General features: G+C 43.3%; 1 protein-coding gene across 1 annotated transcript in view; it reads right to left on the reverse strand.

Moving 5' to 3' along the window:
* Positions 1 to 1,268: 1,268 nt before the first annotated feature.
* slc35f1 (solute carrier family 35 member F1) overlaps positions 1,269 to 27,981 on the reverse strand; it is a 70,722-nt gene continuing 44,009 nt past the window's right edge. The window contains exons 3-8 of the mRNA XM_018742450.2: positions 26,663 to 26,790; positions 22,218 to 22,377; positions 21,105 to 21,261; positions 19,379 to 19,431; positions 14,852 to 15,006; positions 1,269 to 1,575 (exon numbers count right to left, since the gene is read on the reverse strand). Of these exons, the coding sequence (XP_018597966.1) occupies positions 1,351 to 1,575; positions 14,852 to 15,006; positions 19,379 to 19,431; positions 21,105 to 21,261; positions 22,218 to 22,377; positions 26,663 to 26,790 (878 nt within the window). The 3' untranslated portion in view covers positions 1,269 to 1,350. The remainder of the gene's footprint in view (positions 1,576 to 14,851; positions 15,007 to 19,378; positions 19,432 to 21,104; positions 21,262 to 22,217; positions 22,378 to 26,662; positions 26,791 to 27,981) is intronic.

The raw sequence follows: 27,981 nt of genomic DNA on the forward strand, positions 1-27,981 counted from the left end.
AATGGAAAAAATAACACGCAAAAACCTAAAAAAAAGAATTAAAGAGAGAAGTATGACAATGAGGAAGTTGGAGGAAGTTGCGGGGGACAGGGGTGGCTGGGCCTCTCTGCGCTCCCTGTTGCCACCGCGACCCTACTAGGACAAGCGGGAAAGAAGATGGATGGATGGATGGATGACAATGAATGACAATAACATACAAAAAAAACTAACTACAGTATGCTGTGGGAACTTGGAGCATCCACTAACATACCGTACACACAGGACATACCATGTGGAAAAACACGCTTCTCTTCAGCTGCTAAAAATAAATCCTACTCAATTTAGTGGGCTGATTCAACTAAACTCACAATTTCTCCCAAATGAGAAAACCCAGAATAACGCATTTGTAGATAGCAGTTTGCGGTGTGGGCATGGAAGATGCCCTGACAGTCCAACAGGAGATACGATCAAAATACAAAACAGAGATTATCACATGAACAAAGTCAAGCAAATTAGAATGATTACAATCAACTCCTCTTGTATTCTCAAATCAGATGCAGTGTAATTAAAATAATTACAATTATGATGTGATTACAGAAGTCAAAAGCTTAAAGTAGACACTTTCTCATAATAAATTTTAAACCAGCAGTGACCCAAATATAAACACTCTGAATGGCACTAGAGTATATTTAACAGAGGGGAAATAAAAATGGAGATTAAATGCAAGGTATGGTGTGGTGGTCAACAGTCAGAAGAGAAAATACATACGTGTTTAATAGTCATGGGACCACACCAAAAGTGAAGGAGATGACCTCAACTGCTGACACTGTTACACGCAACAGCGATACAAAGCAAGGCACTGACTCTCGCAAAACCTTTACATTATTTCATACATTGTTTCGTATGTGTGAGTCATTGAATGCTTCGGCAAGATTATCTTTCTTTTTTTTTTTCCCAGAAATTAAACTTAAAACATGATTCTGAGGAGACAGTCCCACCTACAGCTTCGTGTCAAAGCTTCAACTTCAATAAAAGTCATGTGCCAGGATAATAAATTCATCACAACAGATAATTTGCACATATATTCACCACAAACCTTTCTAAACACCATGAAATGCAGAAGGGTAGGAGATGGCGTGATAGAGATATAATTTTATTTATATATATTTATATATATTTGTATACATATGACTTGGAAAAAAATTGTAAATTGTCACTGGTAGCTATTCACAGTTTGTGATCACAGTGTACTTCTGCTACTTATTTCTTTGATTCTTTTTTTTCGGTGAATTTTCCTCCTCTCTACAGAGGTGAGGCGGGCAAGCGAGGGGTAGCATCGTTGCTGCTGCCCTGCCCATTGACTCTGCCCCTTCAGGCTACCCTGATTCGAGGCTCCTCCTCCATCTCCTGGCCCAAGCTGGTGTAGGTGACCGAAGGCTCCATGGGCCCCGTGGTCGGCGCGTCCGTGACGGGAGCCCCGGCGTTACGGAACTGCTTGTACACGCGGGGGTCCTGGGCCACATATGTGGAGGAGGACGAGTACAGAATGAGCCCCAGGACAATGATGAAGAAGGACAGCAGGTAGAGTCCTGAAAACTGAATACAGGAGAGAAACATCAAACACGGTTAACGGCGACAAAGTCTTACAGCTAAAGCCTGCTGACAAAAACAGGTTCGCATGAGGTCAGATACAAGCGACAGCAGAGAGCTGCACATAACGTGGGTCTGTTAGCAAAGGCTCAGCGAAGCTATGGTGGATCAGCATCACCACCTGTCCACTCCAGAGGGACCAAAGATTGGAACTTTGATTAAAAAAAAAAAAAAAACTGTAAAACACTATCATACAACTTCATACCGTGATCCAGTAATGTATGGTGCAGTTGGGTGAAACGAACCATGAAAGTAATTTAGTCAGCACTCCTGTGATTTAAGGCTTTTATTAGATTCAGCGGACTAAATTACTTCAACCAAGCCATACTTCCCACCCTAGTGGATCATATTTTTGTCGGTTTACAAAAAGTCATAAAAAGCTGAATGATAAAACACATTTAGTTCTAAACAAACTGGCACAGTGACAAAATGAAAACTTTTGTCTGTGTCGGGAGTGGAGCCACTTGTTAAAAGAAAGGCACTGTGAGATGAAATGGAAACCGCTTGAGAACAGAATCCCATTTTGGCATACGGAGTGGAATTAATTGGAAATCCACTTTAGGGTAATGGGGTAAGTGCTATCAGATGGAATTCAACTAGTGACCACCTGCGTGTTTTTCATGGTGAGCAAGAGTACAGAAATGGTCTACCACTGCATTTTACTACATACGTCATTGGACTGAGAACATGCAAAATCAACACACCCTGAGCCGAACTCGAACCTACATCCGAACACACAACTTAGGCATTGTGAGGCACAAGCGATACTGCTGCATCACTGTCCACTTTACTATTTTTAATGAGGCGACTAAAAGAACCTTACTATGACACAGCACAACGAGAATTAGGACGTCTTATCTGCAAGACAATTGCATTTATAGCTATAGATATAGTCTTCTCTCACTCAGAACTGCTGTCACGTCCACGCCCGCACCTCGATCAACAGCACCTGACACCAATCAAGCACCTGACTAACCACTCACCTTTAAAAGACCCTCCTCGGATCCCGTACACTCGCGGAATCTCGTCTGAGACAACCGTCCACCTTTGCAATGTCCTGTTCTCACACAACCCTTGTTTCCTGTTTCCATCCTCCAGTTTTCGACCCTTCGCTTTGTCCCGACCACGTCCACGGAACCTCACTCTAACTCCGACCGCCGATCGAATGACCCTTCCCCTGTCCCCGACGCTGAGAACTCGCCTGATCCGTCGAGTCCAGATGAACGATCCTGCACTTGGGTCCAGCTATTTCAGCTCCCTCGGTTCCGCGTGACAACTGCCAAATCCTTCTCAACATACAAGAAGGGTCTCAAAACATCTCTCAGACCCACTTCTCTCATCCCGTCCTACATGTCCTACCTGCTCCATAAACCTTCACTACCTTATCTGTCCAAAACAAAATGAAATTTTTCCTCCATATCAACGCTATATGCAGCTACTTGTACGTCAGCAAAAACAGCAGCAATGGACAAACTCGCTGTACGGCAGAATCACTAGTCTCTATCTTTCTCTCTGTCTGTTGTGAAATGCATTTTTATTCACCATGAGCTGTACGCCACTTTGGAGAAAAGCGTCTGCTAAATGAATAAACGAAATGAATAGATGAGGAACATGCGCTGCCGGAGGCTGTCGCGCTCAGGTATCGACACACGTTCACGCAGGTACAACAGCCCCTTCCATTTTTCAACGGGATTTAATGAAATGAGCACGATAAGTGACAAGGTAATGAGTTACATACAAAAAAAGTGAAGAATCATAAGTCATCCACGTACCCTCCACTGCCGTGTCTCAAGCTCGATAAATGCAATCCTGGACAGCGCATTACATAGCCTGCAATGCAATATGCACTGCAGACCTGAAGTAAGTACCATTCAGACACATCAGTAGGCCCATGTTCCTGTCATCCTATCTGTTATTCTTCGCTTGAATGCATAAAGCCCACAGTGCTGAGTATATGAGCTGCTGAACACCCCCATCCAGCCACCCACACCCCACCCCCTCCATAATCCCTTCTGACAGTGGTTTCCGGGGGGGGGGGGACTCTGAAATGAAGTCAGCAGTGTTTATCAAGCTCGCAGTGAAATACGTGAGGCGACAGGAGACTGGATTTTATTACTTATCATGCACACCAGAGCGGTACAAGGCAGATCGAATGCCATTCAACCCATGCGCTGCGCAGCGGTGTATCTACAACCGCACCAGGATCATCACCCCTCCCAGCAACAGAGTCCTTTATTTAAGCAGTCTTAACGTTACAAAAACAGCAGTAGATCAGTAATGACTTGTTATATTGCAGCTATAGAGTAGCAGACATTTGTCCCTGGCGATGGAAAAGACTTATCCAAAGATGTTTCTGTGTTCGCTAACATGTCAATCTTGCCAAACTGCAATCCAGTACACGATTTGCAAATCAATTTAACAGACGTACCTTTTATATTCTCATAATTTCATTCACAGTTTTCATCCCAGTATTAAGTACTTTTTCTTTACATCTTCACATCAACTCCCTTTCTGCAATCGGACCATGCATGGTGCATTCCCTCTAGGAGGTCAATTCAGGGGAAAGTAGAACTTAATTATGGGCTGTATAATGTATGGTTACTATCCAGGTCCTATTCATCTACCAGGCCAGTATACTTCCAGCAGCCTGAAGTAGATCAAACAAAAATGAAAATTAAATAATTTTTTCCAAAAAAGTAGCTGTTTCTTGTAGCATGCCAGACCATGCTGGGTTCGTGGAGTGACAAGGTAGGGAGCAATGTTTGGTGGATTTACACAATCTTTTCTTAAATTCGGTCATTTTAATTTCTATGTCGTACCACATGGGTTAAATAATTGCAGATCCAGATTCTTTCTGTTAAAAGAGTGCAAACAAAATAGTGTAACAAGAATGTACTTTTCTGGATTGTGAGAGGTCGGGTGTTTTTGTCGGCGTGATTTGTGGAACGGGTTTATGAAGTTGGGCTTACCCCGAATGCCAGAGGTTTCAATAAACCTTTATGGGATTTGCACACAGATTAAATTTGTTTTGCCTCTCTAAAGGCAAATCCCACAGATGGATTATGGTGCTGGAGGGGGATTTCAGCCACTGCTGCTTTTGCATCTGCGCTTTCTGAGATGCCCCTGAAACCCACCTATGGTGCCCTTTTGGACCACCAGCCGTGTCATTTTTCCAAGCAGTAGCTCATACTGCTACCATTTTTTTTGTTAATCATCTCTATCGGTTTTATCGGCTTGTCACACCCCAGCAGTGCCCATTGAGATCACGTCCCAGTTGTTTCACTCATGAGCTATTACAAGAAGTGAGGGGGAAAAAAATCTCTGTGCGGCACACAAGCATAAAAATACGAAAAAAGCTCACATTCATCAGCAATGTTCAGGTGAAGAATTAATATACAGTATTCGCATGACAACTGTCACCTTTTTTCACAGTTCTCCAAATTAGATATACTGTTAATGCCAACACATTTTTTTTTATTTCTAGGCTAGCGAGTAATGGTTAATTACCTGCTTATTTGATGTGTTCATCTAAACTGATTTACTGCATTTGGCTCATTCATACAGCCAGCTAATTTTACTGAGACAATTCAGAGTAAGCTTTTTTAAATATACTACAGTAGCAATGGAAAGTGGGGCATCTGCTGGATGATTTGTGATGTGGAATGTAACAATGAAATATTTCATCTCAGTTTCCCTGACAGTTAAAAATGGTAATTTTTTGTAGAACTTGCATCACATGCCTAATGAGATTCAGTCTTAAATCTTGTCTGGGACAACAGGTAGCATACTGGTTAGAGCCTTTGGACCCAAAGGACCCAGGTTCAAATTCTACTTCCAACTGCAATACCCTTGATAAAGGCACTCACCATAAATTCTACCAGTACAAATTACCCAGCTGCATCAATGGGCAAATCACTTAAATAGATTAAAACCTTTAAAAGTTTCGCTTTGGAGAAAAGTATGAGCTAAATAAATAAATGCAAGACAGTAACACTTTAAAGATACAAAAATGTCAGATCAGTAATTCTAAAGTAAGAGCAGAAAGTTGACATGGCATTAATTGCTTGGAAGGTGGTTTTTAATGAAAAAAAATTTTTTGAGATCCAGTTATGGCTCACGCTAAGTAACGTAATGTATCATTTTTAATGTAAATGCATTAAGAAAGTGCAAATAAATGGGATCTGCATTGATGAGTTACTTTGTTATATTGATTAATTCTCCTTTTCTTTGAGTACTAGGGAAACAGTACGAACAGTATTGTGGGTGATGGTACAATTCTAATTGTTATTAGTCGAATAATGACAATGGCACATTTTACATTTACAAAAAAAGTACAAGCAAAACACGAATAAGCTAAAAATGTCTGATAGTGGAAAAATTAAGCTTCGTGTCGCAAAAAAATTCATCAGTCGTAGTAATTTTGGACTCCGTGCTCTTTAGGAATACATCTCTACCGACTTGGGAGCCTCTTTATCACGACTCAAGTTCAATTTACCATTCACTAAAGTATTTAGCATTTGCTAAAGTAACTCCTCAGACCAATAATAATGTAGATCACACAAAACAAATGAAGCAGATGGCTGCATCAAGACTTTTAATAACACACTGCGCATCGAGAGTTGAGACAGCAGCATTGCAAATATGATAAAATATGAAGGCAAAAAAGCAATCAAGTGCCGAGGAACGTAGGCCTATTCTGCTTATGCTGCTTGTTTGTCAGTACACTAATTTAGATGCATCAACCTGCACCACGGGCTGAAAAATATGTTAAAATACCGTCCATTAAAAACTTGGAAAAAATTTTCATAACCAAGCAATCTTGAACGGGGGGGGGGGGGGGGGGGGGAGAGGCATTTAAATATCTCAATAAAGAGTGAGGTTTAGGTATAAAAAAAATTGCTAGAAAAAAGCAATTATCTCCCCAAAAGCAATAACGACTTGAATTTTAAGTCACACTTCTGAGCTGAAGCTAAACTGTAGTATCAGAGTTTTGTCCTCATGTGACAACGTAAAGGAAGAGAAGGGCAGCACTCGTGTCTTTCTTACAGGCTTGAATCAGATAGCCATACAACCCTTTACTGATGAAAGACAAAAATACTTTGGTAGAGGTTGCTAACGATTAATAATCTATTGAATTCAGTGAAGGACCACTGACCTGATATCATTCAGACCACACACACACACACACACACACACACACACACACCATCTGAAACCACTTGTCCCATACGGGGTTGCGGGGAGCCAGAGCCTAACCTGGCAACACAGGGCGCAAAGCTGGAGGGGGAGGAGACACCCAGGACGGCACAAGGCACCCCAAACAGGACTCGAACCCCAGACCCACCAGGGAGCAGGACCCACTCAAACCCACTGCACCACTGCACCCCCCTCATTCAGACTACTGCACTTCATTATCATTATCATCATCATCATCATTATTATTATCAGCTTACTGTTTTGCTTCATTTATACAGCTAGATACTTTATAGGAGCACTTACGGGAGCCAGTTTTTCAGGGTACAACAACAGGATCCTCATCTTGCAGTACAGTACTTGTATCTCTGGGCCCTGGGTCATACAATACATGTTTTTCTCCCTCAGTGACACACACAGTACAGTGTTACTTCACATATCCATATGCCTTAATTGTCAAGTCATTTGCCGCCGCAGCCCCACTTGTAGAAAGACGGTGGTGTGTGGTGGTCTGCCCTATGCCACAGTGTTATGACACGTGACCTCTCAGCTTCCCTGACCGCACCACAGGCCTTCTGCAAGAGAACGAAACAAAAAAGAGCATGTTGAATCAGTGCCAGTCGACACTTGTCTGGAAAAAGGACTGGGACTCCAATCCAGTTTAACAGGAGCCTCCTACTTCTAGTGGAAGCACCTTAATACATTACAAAAACCATCTGGTTATCTTGGATGGCGAACGGATTTAGAGCTGCCCTAAACTTCCCCCTCCATATGAGACCACTTATTGTTCCAATTTTGCTATTTTATTAAGTGCTAGACTCAGATGTATACTGTTGGATTGCAGGTTGTTTCCCAGAGATCTCTGTTTGGATGGCTGACTGCCATCTACAACTCGATCTTTCCTAAACTGAGATCCACCACCTCCCAGCAGGTCCATCCATCTGTTGGGCACTCTCCGTCAAACTGAAAAATTTGCTCATTTTATCTGGTTCATTGGTCAAGATGAACAACTAACAGCAACTGACTCAAGTCTTTTCTTCTCCCAACACGTTGAAGACATTCCAATCCAGCAGATACCTCCTGAATAACATTTATAGGATCCACCCAAATCTCACAATACTCTCTATGCAGTTCCTGGCCCAGACCATGGTGACATCCCTGCAGGACTACAGCCACTCCCTCCTGTCTGGTCTTCTGATCTCTGCCATCTAACCTCTCCAGATGATTCAGAAAGTTGCAGCCCATGTTGTGTTTGATCACCCAAAATGTTCCCATGTATCACCCCTCCTCGTCTATGCCTTTTGGCTTTCTGTAGCTGTTCGTACGGAGTTCAAGGCTTTAGTTAAGGTTTTGTACTCCAAAAGAAACTTGTATAGAGCCACTTAAATATGCATGACATTTTTGTTTTAAGTTACGATGATGATCTCTAACTCTCTGCAGACAAACCTGGAGAAATCTAGGTAACTTCACTAAGATGTCTAAAACATGCAGCAGAAGTCATGCAACATCGGCAATCAACGTGATGATTCTGTCCTACATGGATGGTACGTTATTAAGGCACAGCTCATAATAACAGTAATTCTGGAGACAGCGCAGATCAACGCCTGGAAGTTAAATAAAGCACATAGACAGATGTCATTAGCTGCAGAAGCCAGGTCCTCTGTGTAACTGATATACCTGTTATTTGTGTGGCAGTTTTATTTTGCCCCGACTGGACGGGGAACTGTAATTACAGACACTTCCAGCTCAAAACAGATTCATCTAAACACTAGCCGTCTACCGAAACGACAGCCGTCTTTAATCAAAGCCCGGAACACCTTGCCAGATTAAACCTTTCCAACCATCACTATGCTGGTAATTAAAACCGTTTATCAATCCGGAGCCTGGGTGCAGAGCCTCTTCATGGTGCCATCCTTTTTGTTACATTAGGAGGTGTTGGGTTCTGGCGCTGCCCAGAGCAGTGTGATGAGGGCTGTGGATAAGGGCCTTCCTCCCCTCCAGCACCCAGCCATCTTCACATGCAATCACTGCAGCTGTTGACAGCAGCAGCATCCCTCTGCAGTGTTTCTGCTGGCTGAAGAGCGGTGTAAACCACCGGGCGACAGCATCACACACTCTGATTTTATTAATTCTCTTCTGGATTGTCAAGTAATCTCATTGGGGCTGTAAGGATCACCTCCTACATGGCAGTACCCATAATGAAATCTCCTACACCCACCAGTTAGGAATGAGGTATGCAATTTAGGGGTGGTTATTCATTACCACTAATGGCAAACAGCTGTACACCTACGTATCTGCTCTTCAGTGCTCTCCTCTTTCTCTTTACTCATTTCCATAAAGACTGTACTTGGAAATTAACAATGATTAACTGTTTCGGTATGGAAAACCCCTTTAGTTTCAAAGAGATACCATTGAGCTAAGGGACTAAACTTGTAGTGATGAATAGACCCAGCTGATGATGTGAAGACAGACTCCTTCATTTTATCTGTATTTGATAAAAGTGCAACACGTATCATAAGGTAACACATTCGTCCCATAAAAGACTGTAACACTCCCACACACTCTACCGTACCTTTAACCTGCATTACTCCAGTCAAATAATGCACCTGTCAAAATGCAAAAATAAACCTCATTTTTTTAAGCTGACATCTTTCTCCAAGGAAACTTAGAATTTTAGATGTAATTAATTGTAAATGTAGATGACTGGATTTCACATTGATTTACCCATTTGTACAGCTTGGTTTTCTTACCCTATCATTTCAGGGTAAGTCCCCTGAAAAAGAGTGCTGCAGTAGAAGGGGGATTGAACTAAAAATGTATGGATTGCTAGGAAACAGTCACAACACTACCAAATAATAATAAATAATAATAATAATAGGAAGAAGAAAAAGAAGGGGGTGGGGTCAGGTGGGGTGGTGTTGTGGGCCAGTGGCGCAGTGGGTTTGACCAGGTCCTGCTCTCCGGTGGGTCTGGGGTTTGAGTCCCGGTTGGGGTGCCTTGTGATGGACTGCTATCCTGTCCGGGGTGTGTCCCCTCCCCGCCCAGCCTTGCGCCCTACGCTGCTGGGTTGGGTTCTGGCTCCCCATGACCCCAAATGGGACAAGCGGTTTCAGATGGTGTGTATGTAAAAAGAAGGAGAAAGACAGTAAACTGCAATAGGTCCGTAGGTATACAGAGAGGATGGGTCATCAAACACTGTCACCCCCATTAAACAGAGTGTTTTAGATTTTAAGAAGCAGATGTGTCATTCACAGTATTCCTCAGTGGAAACAAGTTTTGATTGGTGTTACATGTTTGTTCCCTCTGAGTGCCATCAGTCAGTCCTCAATCAGACACATTTCAGGTCCAAGCTTCCGGTTATACCTTCCCGTGTGGCAGCAAATCAACTGACAGCAGCTAACAACGACCCCAAGTTTGGCACCACACATGGTCTCATCACAGGTGGGGAAAAAAAAAAAAAAAAGAGTCAGGCTCCTGTGGATTAGGAACTCAAACAGTTCTGGAATGACTACGTTTATAAAACGAACCGGTGCCGAAACTAATCGCTTACCAGCAATCTACGTCATGATCCAAGACACTCTTTGGCTAAAGTGTGAGCGTAGGTGGAATCTGGCAACCTTGACGTAAAACATCACGCTAACAGCAAATCAGTTTTCTAAAAATGGAAAAGTAAGACTTGCAGTTCAACGAGGACACCAGAGAGCAACCGCAGTGTTCACTAGACAATATCAAACATAGTTCCTCATGAATTTCACACCGCACTGAGGGAGGTTAACAGGAAGCATGGGCCTTAAATGTGCTTGGTTTCAAACAGTGTGTGGCGCAGTGATTCGTTTTTTTTTTTTTTTTTTTTTTTTTAAAGTTTTCATTATTTCTACCCTGCTGCTGTTTCTTACTAGCGGCCTACAGTGACTGACATGAATAGCCGGAGCAGAAGTATAATCACATTAGCAATGCTTTACACATTAATTTCACAGACAGACAGTAAGTGATACTTCTTTATTCAAGCAGAGGTGGCTGATTTCAGACAGCACACCAGTAATGTCAACTTTTTGTGTTAATGGGACAAAGAAGCTGTCTACTCAAACACATGTGAAATTACAATGGATTTACTCCTGTGGGCAACATTAGACCTGTAAATCCAGGAGAAGGGATTAAAACTACAAACCAATAAAAATGGAAGGCAACAGGCCCGAGGACCAAAATAAGTCGGAACAATTAAGCTGTATGGGCCTTTTTTTCCATTTAGCGTTTGCAATATGAACGCTGCATATAAAACGTTAATGCTGAACAAGGAATGCATATGTGATTGTTTGCTGACAAGAATGTCTCATTCTACTCATCCAGCTCAAGGAAACATAAGGCAGCAGCATTCAAAGCATAACTGCTAATGCAGCAATTATTTAAAGGACTTCACTGATTATCATTCAACTGCATCACCGTCCTGGAGGGCTCTGAAGTTTAAATGTAAATTAATGAGCTTTAACAAGTGTGTTTCTGCATTAAAAAAAGAACATAGGACTTTTCTCCACAAGGTCATCATCAAAACCCTTGTATATTTTTTCCTTTTAGGATGCCTTCTGTTTTATGCATGTGAAATGACCCCGTTGGGGGGACTAAAAATATACTTATGAGTCTTTGTTCTTCTAGTAGGTTCAGAGTGCCACAGGAGTCTCTCCTGGGCCTGCTGCATTTTTCCGTGTTATTTACATTTACATTTATTTATTTAGCAGATGCTTTTGTCCAAAGCGATGTATATCTCAGCAAAAGTACAATTTATGTACTACATTAAGAGAAAGAGACATAGCTGCAGACATGTGACTCAAGTAAACCTAGTTTGTTACCTACCACTTGTTGCACCGAGGTTCATCATTTGAGTAGGTGCATGAAACACAGGACAGACAAATGCCGTTACCCTCCCACCAATTTTTAAATTTAAATATTCTAAGATACACAAATAAGCAAGTACAATGCCAGACTAGTGGCTGAATAAAGGTTGTATCAGGGGATGCTCATGAAGTTACGACGCGTGAACAATTACACCAGAAATGAGCTGGAGAGATCTTGGGTGAAGCGGATCCTGAAAATTTGAGTTTTAACACCCTTCTTGAATATAGACAGAGTTTCCACAGTCCTGAGTGACAGGAGAAGGTCATTCCACCACAATGGAGCCAGAACCGAGAACCTCCGAGCTTTACCTTTCATGCGCGGGACCACCAAGCCAGCTGAAGTAGACGAATGAAGGGGTCTACTTGCTGCTCCTCACGGATATTATAATGAATCATGGTGTCAGCTACCAATAATAAGCTTTGGACACAAATCTCCTTGTGTCTGTAAAACAAAATGTTGCACGTAAACTCACTAAGCCGAGGAGCTCAAGGACATCAAAACTTTATTATTCTGAAAAGACACGATGATCCTCTTATTAGATCCTAAGTCACTTTTAGGCATTCACACAGTGAGCTGAATCTCGGTACCTCATATTTTGTGACCAGTGCTGTGATAGACCTTGGATGAAGACGTTACTACTTCCAAGTGCCCCAGCTGGAGGTGATTTGCATAGCATGAAGAACCATAACTGCTCAGCCTTCCCACCTGTGGTCCCTGTCTCTGAACTATGTCCAGCTCTACAGCTGGACGATCTACAGGCACACTGACTGCAGAAGGTACAGGTGATGGCAGAAAGGTCAGTGACAGCAAATCCACCCCTTACGCTCCTTCTCAATCGTAATTTCATAATTCAGTGGCCAAAAAGAGATCAGGTGGAGAAAGGCTTTATTTATTGTAAAGCATGAAAAACGGTTCTGCTTCACAGTTCTTTTTACCCATAATGATGGCGCCTACAAACGCAAGCCCAAATTGCCATGGAACACTTGCGTGGGGGGATAATTGGAACCTGAAATTCCCTGACAAATGAAGTCTCCCACCAAGTGGCGACACTGGCACCCTTCCCCTGGTGTTCTCCGATTCTGTGGCTTTCTAGTGTTTCATTCCACACATGCTGCCCACTGACATCCAGCTCTATATACACTGGCCACCGAAGGAGAATCCAGAATAACAACCTTCCGGATGCGTGAAGGACCAAATCAAGCACAATTTCCAGCGACACAAACAAGAAATCGCAAGCAAATGGAGACGGGCTCATCCTGAATGCAAGTAATAGAATAGACGATGGCCTTGCTTATCCACCAAAGCGCCCAGATTTCACAATCTTCAAGGCCATGAAGGTGACTGGGAAAAGCAGAGAGCGTCGGTGTGTTTTACGTGCTGGCTCCCAAACATGCCGCGAAATCCCCCCCGGGGGCATGCTGGGAAAGAGCTCCCATTTCCAGTCCGCCCTCGTTACAGCCGAGCGAACGGGATATATCCCAAAAAAATGAAAGTGGGGAACCAGACACAGCCCAAACAAATGACATCCAAGCATCAAATATTAAAAAGGCGGTATTGATCCACCTGTCTGTTCCCCCAGCGTGCATCGGCACACTCTGCATCTTGTCCATCGGTGCGAAAATTGTCAAAAATGTCCCGTATGCATGCGGCTTTAACCATTTCGTCTAACCTTCTTCCTGTGCTCATTGCAATGCATATGTATTTTACACGTTTACACAGCTAGAAAGGAATTATAATCACTATCTGCTTCTATCATTCCGATACGGATTAAGAAATGTAGCTGACAGGATTATAAAAAGGCTTTTACAGAACTATCGTGCCCCGAGCCATATTCCCTGCATTTCAGCATGCTTTATAAAAAGTCCCTGCTTAGAAATCCAGTTGAAGAAACAGGTTTAAAGAATTATTCTGCACACACCACCCACTCCTCCACCCCCAGCTAGTCTGCATGTGTACAGCACACATTTATAATGGCTAAAAATAATTACCAGTATCAGAGGCATATGGAGGAGTACCTATATCGCTTATGTTTTAAATTATTACCCCATTTCTTAGGAGGGGATGGCATTCAGATCGGTTACTATGCAGCAGATGGCGATTTTTCTTAAAACCGGACAGTTCGCTGAAATGATTCAGGTCAAGTATTTTTCTCAAGGGAACAACAGCAAGCTGCGCACTGGAGTCCCCATATTTATTCACACACAGTCCCTTACTGCCGTGAAAGAGATAAGGAATATGCCACTGAGAGCATTACATTTCCAAGCAGAAGAGGAGCTGCATAGTGGAGGCAGCAGGTGTCATAGTGGTTAGGGCTATCACACTGAAACCAAAACACCAGGGACTGAATCGCCGCTCCTGCTGCAAAACTAAAGTACTTACCCTGAATTGATCCAGTAAAAACTACCCAGTTGTATAAACAGGTGAATAATGGTAAGCGGATTAACGCACAGACCTATCTTTGCAAGTCGCCCTGAACAAGGACGTGGCATAAGTAATAAATAATGCTTTTTTAATGCTTCCATGGAAAATAAAGCTGTGCAGCGCCAAAAGCACCAGAACAAAAAGCGTTGGAAAAAGAAGAATGAATGAAAGTCCAGCAGTGACCCACGTCTGAACTCTATTTCAATCATTCTGCCCAAGTATCTTCCTAAGACATCTGTGGTCCCAGTGTAACAAAACCAACTTGGCATCACTACTCCTGATCATGTTGATCCTCTCCACTGAGGCATCTTCTCCGGCTATGTGGTCCAGACAGCTCCCATTCATAAATAGACCGTCTCCGAATTTTAAGAACCCCCAGTACGCAGCTGGGTGTTGGTTCCTACTGAGTTGGATTTGGAAATGAAGGAAACTTCCACCCGAAGGGTTGTTTTCGTTCCCATGTGCTGAAACACGGCTTTGCGCGTGGGGTGCTGCCAGTGTATGTAATAAACGCAGCCAAGCAGAATGTCTGCAGCAGATGTCAATACCACATTACACACCTTAGATCTCACAGTTTACATTTTGAGAAGAGACCAGCTGTGCTTCTTTAATAAAATTTACATTTTTAGCACCATGTGGTTAGCTTTGCATTTAGTCTACAGCCCATCAAAATTTGATCACATTTTTGAACTCCCCAACAAGAAGAGAGTCAACACACCTTGTATTGGAACAGGAACAGGCCGCAGAACAGGCTGTAGAGGTCGGCGGTGAGCAAGGAGAGGTTGACCGCTGCAGCGCTGGTTCTCCGGATGACCACGGGCATGAAGCTGTAGAGGCCGAACATGCAGGCGCTGAAGCCGACATACAGCAGGCCTGCAGAGGGCGGCAATATGACCTGTTAGCAATGGCATGTCCTTAAGCAGCAGCGAGCACAGGCTAACTGGGAGCGCTCTTTGCTCATTCTCTGATCATACAAGTCCCTGGGCTATTAAAAGCGCATTGGCCACTCAAGTCAAGGATCACGACCTGTATTTACTGAGCGTAAAGATACACTTACTTGTAGAGCTTGTAGTGTTTTCCCATTTATACTGCTGTATATGTACTTTGGATTAAGTGCCTTGGCTTAAGTGTATTAAAAGTGCTTCCCTACTGGGACTTACAAACTGCAAACTTCTTGTTGTTTCACCATTCTAGAACCTAATGGAGTCTTCAATTGCTTTTAAAATGGTGGATGCATGAATTTCTTGCAGCTGTTAGGAAAAGAGTGTATTTGTCTTCGGGAAATGCCTTTAATTGGCTTAAAATGTTGCACTTTGGACTACGACAGGGCCATTCGACTCCAATTCCTGCAGGGCCTACTACAGGATGTTTTTGCTTCAACCAGGCAGGGCACCTTCTAATTCAAATTACTGATTTGAACTTACCCATTTCAATTATCCAATTAAACTTATTTTTAGAGCTCTTCCTGTTTAAGTAAAGAAAGAAAACCTGCTGCTTTAGGCCCATTTTCACAAGGAAGCTGGGCTAATATATGTAGTCAAGAAATGAGACCACAACTACAAAGAGTACTTCATTAAATTCCATTTTTTACTCCACTGAGGCGTGTGCCATCAGCAAAGGTTAATCCGAATAACAGTGGAACACATTTCTGATGTCAAGGTCCAGGGGAAGGAGAGGTACATGCTGATTTGGGGGTAGGTGCTCACAGCAATAGAAGAACTTGAGTAGGATGGTTGGGATGTTGCAGCAGGGAGCGGGAACTAGGCGAGAAGAAGCGCTCCACAGAGCTCTTCAGAACAGAGCCCCAGTATATTAAGTTCTTGACCCAAACAGTCTTTGACTTGCTGCTTAGTCCATCCAACCTGTTCAGCTGGGGAAAAATAGACTTTCCAGAATGGCCATTATGTTGAAAGAGAGCAACATTGAAGCACATCCTCAGCAGATGAGAAAGGACACTAGGTGAGGGCCACTTTCGATGGTTCTACAACCATATGCTTTAGGCTTTGGCAGAGTCTATCAGTGTGAGAACAGCACACTGCAGGATCTCCTAGCCCACAAGGTCAGCCATATCATTTGTCAAGGAAGAAGAAAGAGGAGAATCAGCACCAGGACCAGTTCAGGGTTCTTAGTCATAGTGCAAGACTGGCAGCTAATAGCTGATTTGAAAAGGAAACTTAGGTTTCCAATCACCATCATCGAGAAATCATCCTGCTGTCTGAAACCTCTAAGCAAGTCATTGTGTTGGAGCTTACAGTTCCTTGGGAAAATCGAATGGAAGAGGCTAATGAGAGAAAGATTACGAGGTACGAGGAAGTTGTGAAGGAATGCCACTTGAAAGACTGGAGGGCAAGGAGTGAGCTCATCGACGCAGGATGCAGGTGCTTTGCAGGCATATTGATACTGAGGCTGCAGAGGGGACATCTAGATGGCAGTGGATAAGGAGCGGTGAGCCATGAGTTTAAAGTAGCGCTACCTGGATACAGGCTGGGGTGCAATCAACTATTGTCGAGTTTTTAGCCCAGGGTGCCTGATGTTGAAAGACATGAAATGCTCAGTGATCCATGCTTTACATGACTGAAAATGTGTCTACATTCGTTATAAGACATACAGTATGTTGCAGAGTAGGTCTCATAATAAATATCACTAAAATACAACCTATATTTATTTGAGCGGTTTTGTCTGTTCTAATTTAAAAGTAACAATATCTGAAGTTCAGGGGGGGAAAAGGAATATTTCTTGGCATTACTGTAAAAAAAAAAAAAAAACAGAAGTCTGTCACACAACGGTCAGAAAAGAAGGTCGTTTCCCTGGGATCTTTGGATAATCTCCCATCCCGCAGTAGTATAATGGAATTTACAGCCACTCAAGTAACCGAATTACCTGCTCATTTACTTTCAGGTCTCTAGGTTTAAAATGTTTTTTGGGAAGTGCATGTCCTTTATTTCTCCTGTCGAGAAGAAAAGACCTGGAGATAACAGCGGTTTGTCTTGAAGTACAAGGTCAGAAGTGGAGATAGGCACCAATTCTGTAGCCATAGATGTATTTCCATGGGTACCATTTCCAATTTTACCATTCATGGAAAGCCTGATTTGCATCTCGTGTCTGAAGGTGCTCATTACAAACAAAAATTGCTCCCATAATATGGAATAATGAGCTAAAACAATCTGTAAGTGTTCCATACGGAATGCAAAAAGCCCCTACATCGTTGCTGTTTCAAAGTAGAACATTTAAATCAAGCCAAAATAACATGTCCCTGCTGTCATCCAACAAACCTCACTGCTCACTGCAAACATTGACCACTGTCCAGATTTCAGTGTTAGCAGAAACTAGAAACATGGTACATACAGAGTAGGCCTACAGATAAGGTCACGAAGAATAAAAGGACTGTGAGTCCAACACTTTACACATGGAGCCCTTTTGCATATTGACACTGACATTTTCTGTAGTCGAAATATACGCTGTTCGTTCACTCTCATAGCCCCCTTTGTATTTGTATTTTCTCCCCAAATACAGGCCAGCTTCTCTCTAGCTAAACAGAAGGCCTTATAATTTATTTAAATTACTTGTTTTCTGAGTTTGGCAACAAAACACAGCAGAGAGACACTAGTGTGTGATAGGCACCTGATTCAAAGGAGAGGGAAAGTATCTCTCTGGGCTAAATTTTAACAGCGCAGAGACTCGGGTGCCACTACTTCGGCCCAGATTATAGCATCATGAATATTCAACGCAAAGTTAAAAGCCAGCAGTTAAATATGTTTGGAAATCCTGAATATGGCTTTCACGGAATACAAGAAATGTTTAATTTGGTCTGAGCCTGGAACGGCTTCCGTGTCAACTTCTCAGATGATTAATAACCCGATAATCCAAGCTTAAAAACCCAAAGTAAAAACTCATCTCCATTCCTGCCGAATGTCATGGGGTTGCATGTGCCAGGACCGAGCCCTGGTTATTTTCCTAGGATGATGCAATCCTGGTTTGGCATTGCGTAGCCCCTGACATGGATGGAGCTATCCACTAAGGTGGTGACAACTAATAATACACCCCACACCCTACAAGTTGAGGTGGAACTGCTAACAGTCATGCTGCCAAGTGGGCATTTGTTAGGATGACACCAAAAGGGAATCTCTATCTGTGCTGAGACAAAGAAAACTGAAATGATGAATGTATCAGGAAGCTTTCAGTCACTTGGATCGTGAAGCGGACAAGAAACATTACAGAACAGTCATATCATCAGTCCACGCTTAACCAAAAACGGTCATGTTCAGGCTTGCCATTCAGACCTCAAATGAAGTATGCTAACAGGATAGGGTGCTGCTTTGAGGGATATAGAATATGCACATATTTCTGTATGAAAACAACGGAAGTGCTGAGCTCTTCGGCGTCGTAGGAATAGCTTACAAGTTATGAGCTCCTGTGCTGAACCACTAGATTTGATGAAAACACCATAGACAAATGATTTAAGAAAGTTCAACAATGAAGCTCATGGCTTCTATTTCTTCCTAATTCTGTTATTAAACTGATCAGTTAGAGTTGATAAATTTTTTTTAACAAAAATCTGGGATATTCTCAGTAGCTTTGTTTTGGTCTTGAACAAGCAGAGCAAACATTCAGGATTCAGAAATCATCGGTCTGTGCAACCCAACTAACAGAAGAAGTTATTTGCTTGAAGGAGACTTGGCTCGACCTCGACCAAGAAGATGGGCCTGTATCATAAAGCCTGGGCTACGGTGCCATTCATCACTGACAAATTCCCCTGCTCTCTAGCCAAGAATCGCATTTGTGTGGCTACTGCAGGCACTAAAGAAGGATGCTCACTTTTAAATGCACTTTTGAGAAGCTAAGAGCAAGGCATCATTCCATGGGTTGTGATCACCAGTTGGGTGAGTGGGGAGTTCCAGTCATGTCTTGCCACCTTTGGGTTCAGGGATGCTACACCCAATGGGCTAAGGGGACTCTACACCTTTTCCAGTTGGCTCTCCTCACTGTACAACCCTATCCGTCTTGGCCCTCAGACTTGTCAGCCTTCGCTTCAGTTCATTTGCAGAACTGCCTTCCTGTGACGCGACTTCACAACGAACTGATCGAGCGAGAAATATCTGACGCAGCAGGCGAAAGGCACCTGCGAGAAACGGAGGCCATCAATCCTGCCAACACGTTGCGATGTACGTAGCGGGCCGCCTCTCGCAAGAGCCCCTTTCTGCTTAAACAATGTGCCATTGTAGAAATGCAAAGTGTCACATCTTACCTATCTGCCAGTCCCATGGCACCTTCAGGAGCTCCTTGTGTTCCATTATGGCTCTGCAACAAAAAAACTGAACTTGAGTAAGACCACAGGCGAGCATTTGAGCTCCGAAACGATGACAGTACAGAAGTGAGACAGGGATGAGAGCACCTCGGCGTCAGGCTCTTATGCCAGAATGCCGACTTGCCAGCACAATGACGGAAAACGACTATGCCAGAGTCGCAGAGGGTCAAAGTACTGGTCCAGTGATGCAGTCTGCAGGGGTCCACTCTGCATTGGCCTGTGGTCCGCAGGCTGGCGCACATTCACACACAGCACATGTCAGAAATCCCCTCCAGCAGTCACACCACGATCCACCCAACGCAGGGCCACATCGCAGCAAAAACATCACTGCTGCGGTGCTGTTCCTGCGTTACCAAGGTTACCGGCTCATCCGCACTCGGTGTCTAAAAACACATCGGCAAGAAGCAGGTCCCGGCACCCTCTCCGTCTCCTTGAGTCTAATTCACTCCTCAAATAGCGAGCGGAGAATTGGGGGAGGGAAGAGCAAGAGTGATCTTTCATTATAGCTGAGTTTCATCACTCATATTCATTTCACAAATGGAGGTTCGCTGAAAAGTATTCAAGGCAAAAGGTAATGCACAAAATAAATTTGACAGAATGAAGTGTATCTTACAGATGGATGTAGTCTAATGCAAGATACAGATCTGGCATATATTACACTGAAGTGGAGCTGCGGATTCAGTGCTGTTGGACAGGGTGATGGCAGGTGTGCTAATTAGCAGAGCTACCTGGTGTCAGGTGAACTGGAGTTTGGAGCTCATATCTGGAAAGCGCTACCTGGTGAAGATAGAGCATAGCTGCTACTCTGATGATTTAAATTCAGCAAGACAGTGAGATGGACTGCATGTGTAGGGAAGGTGGAGGAACAGCGAAAGCTGAGTGCGAGAGCAGGAAAGGTGGAGGGAAGGTGGTGAAGGAATGAAGGAAGAACAGAGCGAGGATGGAAACGGAGGTCTGTGAAGTTGGCCCCTCCCCTGAAAATGAAACCAAATTTTTAAAATCCCTCATGTTTTAGCTGCATCTGGACTGTTCTGTGGCAACAAAGTTACAATTCGTACTTCTTTTGTCTTCGATATAATAACAATTATTATTTTCAGACTGTGACGTCACTCAGCCCTACAGTGGGCCTGGAATCTAAACCGGCTCATTCATTCGTGCTGCACTTGTGCCATTTTCTGCAATTTACTGTAACATTGTGGCTCTTTACTTTCTGAGATATCACTTCATAATTATAATAATTATTATTATTAGAAATTAGCAGCAGCAATAGTAGTAGCAGTAGTGCTAGTAGAAGGTCATGTGACATGAATTCAGCATCATGTCTTAAGACTTCATATTTTCACTTTGCCATTGCCAGGGGCAGCCTCGCGTAGCTTAGAAATAAGGTGGAGGCAAGGTGGACCAAGGGTAAAGGAGAGCATTTCTAGCTAGTGGAAAGAGAGTAAAGACAACATGGGAACAGCGGATGCCGGGGAAGGGCAGGGTAAAGGGCTAAATCTTCAACGAGTAGAAGGAAGGTAGCAGGAGAAAAGGCCTACATGACAAAGCTACTAATGGAAGGAAGGTCGAGCAAAGGGAAGCGATAATGGACCATGCTGCTAGGGGTGCAATGATGGAGGACAGGGTGGAAGACAGTGGAGGAAGGCTGATGGTCGAGCACACTCACAGCTGAATGCCGCTGAAGAAGGAGCCAAAGAGGCCCATCATGCCTAGAAACTCGACGCGACTCAGGTTCTTCACGATGAACTCTTCACAAACGTTGGAGATTCCGTAGAGCGTTGCCCCTGCCAGGACCAGGAGGTCCCCCAGGAGCTTGTGATCCCCTGGGTGGAACAGAGCAGGACAGGGGGAGACCCAGTGAGCACCACAAGGGCAGCGAAGCCCCATGACAAACATCAATCAAGGATGAATCCAAAGAATGGTCATTATATCTGCAGCGCTATTGCTCTTAGAATGCCAGGGTGCTGATTAAAATGTCATAAATAGACATATCTGCATATATAGTAGCAGTCAAAACTTTGAGTACACCTGGGCAACTTGATCGGTAGCACTGGAGAAAAGAGCGAAAGCAAAGCAACATACAAGAACTGCTGCAGAAGAGCTGGTTTCCCGCTCACACTTGTTGACCAAATACCCAAGAATAACTGGTGCAGAACAAGTGTGGACTCACACTTTTGACCTGTACGTTTATATGCAGAAATGGCCTTTACTGTTTTCTCCAGCCCTTCCTCCAGTAGGCAATATCTTACCAGCATGGCTAATAAGCCATACTGCCGCTCACATGGATGAAGGCTTGAACTGAAAAATTCTGTTTACTGCATTCATGTACAGCAATCCAACAAATGGCTGCAACATCACTAATGCCAGTGAATTGATGGAACGAGCTGAACAATTCCTGAGATAAACATCTTTTCAATCGATAGACCATCCATTCACAAAGAAACCTTAAAATGTCATGGAGGAAATTATATCTTTTGCTCATCTCTCAGGAGCAAGACTATAGATTTTCTTTTATTGTATCTTCTCTCCCCTGCTCTTCTGATATGCTTTTGTTTCATTTCTGTATTTTATATTAAACAAAAACCCAATTTGTCTGGATTAGGAGAGCCTTGTTAAGCAGGCAGATTCAACATGACAAATGAGACTTTAAATAAAGGCAGGAGTTTGAGCCTATGACTGGATTTGGGTTTCAGGCCAGGAGCTGGATTTTCATGGCTCTCGTAGGCGGAGAGCGATGGGGACGGCTCTCGAGGATCGCACCCGCCTCGGGGCGACTTACCCAGGCCCTGCTGTCGGCCCACCAGCACATCGGCGCCCACCATGCAGCCCATTCCGAGGAGGCAAACTCCGACGCCCACAAAGTGCACAGCCTTGTATCTCACGAGCAGGAAGAACCAGGACAGGAGCAGCACCACGGGGATGACAAAGCAGTCGAGGAGCTGCAGCGGGCAGAGCAGACATTAAATCCAGGGAGCTTCAAATCAAGCAAGAAAGCTGCTGAAAATTTACATACAAACTGTAAGTGCTGGAAAAACCTTAATGTCACTCACTCATTGTCAACTATAAGTGACGGTCACCTGACAGCAGCTGGGATGGTGTTTGCTGTGAGGTGTTCTTTTTTTTAATTATTTTATTTTATTCTAATTAACGGAGCAGAACTGGGTCACAACAGCAAAGAGAATCAGGACACAGGGAAAAAAACAAATACACATAGACATAATTAAATACAGCACAAGGGTAACAGGTTACAATATTTAGCAGGGGTGGTCATGTGACACTGTGTATGAAGTGCCTAAAATGTGACCAAATTTTATATAATTCAGTACAATTATGAAACAGGTCAAATGCGGACCGTACCTGTAAAATACATTTTCTTGCTAAATTAGAATAATCAACAAACATTATGTATAGTCATCACAAACAAACGTTGTTTCGTGACATAACAGATATGAAAATTAAAAAAAAAAAAAAAAAAATCACACTTTTACTTAATAACCTTCTGAAGAGTGGAATGATGAGCGCTCCAATAAGCTTGTATATTTATCCCATTCCCAGGAGAGATGTATCAAAACGCCAGGACTGGCTTTATATTTAAAGTACAACTGAGATACCCCCCATGTCAGGTGGCCTTAGTTAGTAGATGAAGCCAATGTACAGTATACTGTATATTTATGGGGGGAAAGAGCATCTCCTGTCTCCTACCGAAGAACCCACTAAAGACAAGGTGTGGTCAGCAGGGACAGTGTGCTCAAGCTGGGGGGCTGTGGTTTGGAACGGAAGGGTGGAGTCCATTACGATGCTCCACCATCCATTAGAGGAAGACACACAACTGCTCGGTGACCGTCTGGGACCGGCCAGGATAATGGTAATGCAGCACACTTGGGGATATAAATTGATCCCAAGAAAAGCAGGAAGTGCCCGTGCAGTGATGACACTGCGAGTGCATGCGGTACGTGGCAGGGGAGGCTTTCACGCTGGCGACGGTAAAGTCACTAATGAACACCTGACAGGTTAGAGCCAGTGGACACCGATGGCACATGGGGACACTAAAAAGGTCAATCACTGGCGGATTATTACAGCAGCATTGTTGTAAAAAGATTGATTATAAAATATAAAAATGTAAAAAAAAAAAAAAAAAAAACTCCCCCACTAGACACCAGGCAAACTCCAAAATGAATGTAAAAAATCTATAGAAAATTCCAGAGAAAAAGCATTATTAAGACATATATAACATACAGACTTTTTTGGTTACATTTGAAAGCTTCCTATTTGTGCATCTGTGAGGAAGATCCTTTTGAGCATTAACCTGCATAGTAACAGTGCAAAAATACATATACCCCATTATTTTTAAATAACCCTCAACTGGAATGGAGGTCATGTGACTTATTAAAATGAAAAAATAGCTAAATGCGTATCCCACAGTACCTATATACAGTCCCTCCTGACACCCAACCTTCCATTTTTATCCACTCTAGAGGATGCATTTTTAAGTATATCCCCCAAACTGTTCATGCTACAGTTTTGACTCCTAATGCTCCTTATAGAGGACATCCCGAGATTTTAAATTATACCACGTTTGCGGATGAGACTTGGACAAGCTCCAAGGAATCTCAGAAAGGTCCTTTTTCTCCGGGTCTTAGCTAGAGATTTCTATAACACCACGTCTGACTGAGCTAGCATGAGCAAACCCCTCTGACCCAAAGAAATATCTTCAGAGCACATGCTATTGGCACCCATGTAACATAGGAGAGAATGCTCATATGTTAATCAAAACAATGTCCATTTAACAGAATCATTTAGTCCTGATGGGTCTCCTGACTGCGCTTCCTGGAGCTGTGCCAGGCGCCATAATAATTCTCAGTAACTAATCATCTCTGCTTAATGGGAAAATCTTTTATAGCACAGTTTACGCACGGCTGTTCTAGTCTGGATATTAATATTAACGATGCACTGTCCAATTTTGCTACAGTCCATATAGAAAGGCTAAGAAATACAGAGTATATTTGCCCCTCTAAACCTATAGGACACAAGCAAGGAGAGGAGGCTGGGGGTACATTATGACCTCTTTTCCACGTAAGCGTCTTCGCCTGGGGATTGACTTCAACAAACCACGGCACCCTAACAAAATTAAATTAAACTAAACAAGGTGCAGCAGTCATCTTCAGTGCACCACATCTTCAGTAGCACATTTGTGTTGATTGCAAGATAAGTTAAATAAATGAAAAAATCCACCTTTTTACGGTGGAACCGAAATCTTCAGAAATGTAATCTTCTGCATATAAGATTTCGTTTGGGTTCGCTCCTTTATGTAACACCTTAGTCCATGAGAATGTGTGACGTTGGGTTAGAAAGCTAAGCTGCTTACGATGATTTACCCATTTACAGGTGGTCCCCGAGTTACGATGGCTCGACTTACGATTTTTTGAACTTAACGATGATCAGCTGGCGATACGCACGCAGTAGAAACCGTACTTCAAATTTTGAATTTCGATTTTTTTCCGGGCAAGCGATGTGCGGAACGATACTCTCTCACGATGCTGGGCAGCAGCAGCGATCCCGCATCTCCCGGTCTGTCACGAGAGGCGTGTATTAGGTGTATTAAATCCATTTTCGACTTACGATATTTTCAACTTGCGATGGGTTTCGCGGAACATAACCCCAACGTAAGTCGGGGACCACCTGTACAACGCAGGATAATTTTTGCTCTAAGAGATTAAGGTAAGTACTTTAATCAAGGGCAATCCATCAGCAGCAGGGATTTGAACCCAGAACCTTCAAAGGCTCTAATCACTATGCCACCATACTATAATTTGAAAGATGCTGACAGCTGACGTGGCGCCCAGTTTGATTGGGAGAAATGAAATAGTTCAGTTATTGTGCATTTGTGCATAGAACGCAGTCGGCCGCGTGCGTGCGAGACCCCTCACCTCTGCCTGCTCAGCAGTGGCCTTTATCTGTCAATCCCAAAGAGTGCTGTATTTACACAGCGCTCTGCCGGTTAACCTCAGCGCTGCTCTTCGCGACACCAGCTTATTGTATGCACCACAGGTCCTTCACATCGCTCTAGAGGTTCATATGACCCATGTGGTTATGTACAAGGTTTATTTATAGCAAGAGGGAACACACTTCTTTGTACCACACAGTTGTGATACACACGACACACATGGCTCTAAACGGGGACGGAACCGTAGCCCCGTAGGGGGGTTCTGGCAAACTACAGTCTTCGTTCATCACACTTCTGCGACTGATCTGACCTGAATTGTCAGCGGAAGGATTTTCAGTATCACTGCGTGGCAGACGTTCGGGGTGTTGCGATCAAATGAATAGGTCCACGAGACAGTCAGCGGAGAGTCATCACTACGAAGCTCTCACATGACAGTGCTCTTAGGATACAAACCAGTTACAGTAATTACCACAGAGGAGGAAATTATTATTAATCACTTTTAAGCTGGTGTCTTTCTCCAAAGTGATTTACAATGTTAGGTTTGTACAGTAATCTACTTACAATGTTTCACCCATTAATACTGCTGGGTGATTTTATTACTATATCAATTCAGGGTTAGTACTTCAATCAATGGAACTACAGCAGGAGTGCGGATTCAAACCCAATAACAAGACCCAGGAGTGCGGATTCAAACCCAATATCAAGACCCAATAAGATAGAACATGACAAATTGTCCAGTGCTCCTCTCCTTTACCGGCCTAATCTAGCCACACAACACTCTTACTAATTACCAGACACTTGTTATTGAGACATAAAATGCAAAAAAAAAAAAAATCACTCAGTGTATCAGTCATATCAGTTGCATGCAAATACAATTTTCTGCCGAGTATCTTAGGTTTACAGTGGAGACCATATCTGCACCAGGGTATTCTCATACATTGCCGGGGCCAACAGGTGGCATAGTGGTTAGACCTGTCATCCTGCAGCCTGAAGGTCCACCAATAAAATCCCACTCCTCTTAGATCATCCTCAGTCAACACACATACCCTGAATTGATACATAAGAATACCCAGCTGCATAAATGGGTAAATCACAGCACATATGATTATTTAACGCCGAAAGTCCCCTTCAAAAAGGTATCAGATAAATAAAGACAAACAAAATATATAAATAAATAAGTTAAGAATTTTACAGATGGGAAGAGCGTGACAGCCTACAAGGAAGAATCTCACACAGACAGGCAGAGTCACAAAGGAAGTTACAAAACAGCGCACACTCACCTGTACACTGGTCAGTGTCGTGTACTGGTACGCTTTGATCACCAGGTAGTTGGCTTCGATGTCTATCAAGCCCAGGATCATATATTTCCACCATCGCCTCTTCAGTATCGCCAGCAAATTCTCCTCCCCTGTGCAGCAAACAAAGGAAGCTGGAGATTCTTTCTTTTGATGTCCCTTCCTTACTTAAATCTCGCCGCCCGGAGCATCGTCCAAACTGAGCTTCCCAGCTGACGATCTAGTGAAATATGACAGTTGTTTATCTCAGAGTTTATTAGCATCACCCACACATGCTGTACATTCAAAAGCAGCGCAAACACAGACACGGCATTTTCACAAAAAATGTACCCAAAATGTAGTGTTTAATGAACTCGGACCGCTGGTGAGTACAGCTCGGGCTTGCAATGGACGAGCTGCAAGGGAAATAAATAAATAAACCGGTAAACTATAAGAGCAACATTTCGGTAGCATCATTTTTCGTTCCAAAATCAACAGACACAGTATGAGACTGGGCACATAATGACGCCGAGACAAACGAATTGCTCGCGGAGAAAAAATGCCCGCAGAGCATCCCTCCTCTCTGAAGCAGCATCCACGCAGATGTGGGGGGAATCGGCCTTAATTAGTCAGCGTATGTGAGCTATGATTGAATATTATTCAGGAGTATACAGCTGGGGTCGTACCGGGGTGCTGCGCGTAGCACTGGTGCCTCACGACTCCTGGGCTTTGGGTTCATACGAGGGTTTGCATCAATGTGTGGAACTGGATGTTCTCCCCATGTTTTGCGTGGGTGTCCATCCACGGTCCAAAGACATGTGCTTCACCTAAACTGGTAACTCTGAGTTACCCACAGGGTGAGTATGTGTGAGTGAATGAGTGTGTATGATTGCTGTGCAATGGGTTGGTGACCCTCTAGTGTGTATCCTGCCTCATGCCCTGTGCTTCTGGGATATGCTCTGGACCAATGCAACCCTGCACTGGACAAGAGGATAGCGAAAATGTAAGATCCAATGTAATGAATCATTGAGCTGAAGCCTTTCTTAAAGGTGACTTACAATATATTAGATAATGAACTCTACAGGGATTTACCTATTTATACAGTTGGTTAAGTTTGACTGTATAATTCTGGTTAATAACTTGTTTAAAGGTACTTTAGCAAAAGCAGGATTCAAACCTAGGACCTTCCGATTGCAAGGTAACACCATTAACTCCTTGTACACAACACCGTCTGCCCAGCATACTTTGGATTGTTACATTCTTGTAATCCTTTTTATTTCTACAGTGCCCTTTAGAAAAATTATTCAAAATTATTCACAATGACG

The sequence above is a fragment of the Scleropages formosus genome, chromosome 1 (assembly GCF_900964775.1).
Source record: "Scleropages formosus chromosome 1, fSclFor1.1, whole genome shotgun sequence".
Lineage (NCBI taxonomy): Eukaryota > Metazoa > Chordata > Actinopteri > Osteoglossiformes > Osteoglossidae > Scleropages > Scleropages formosus.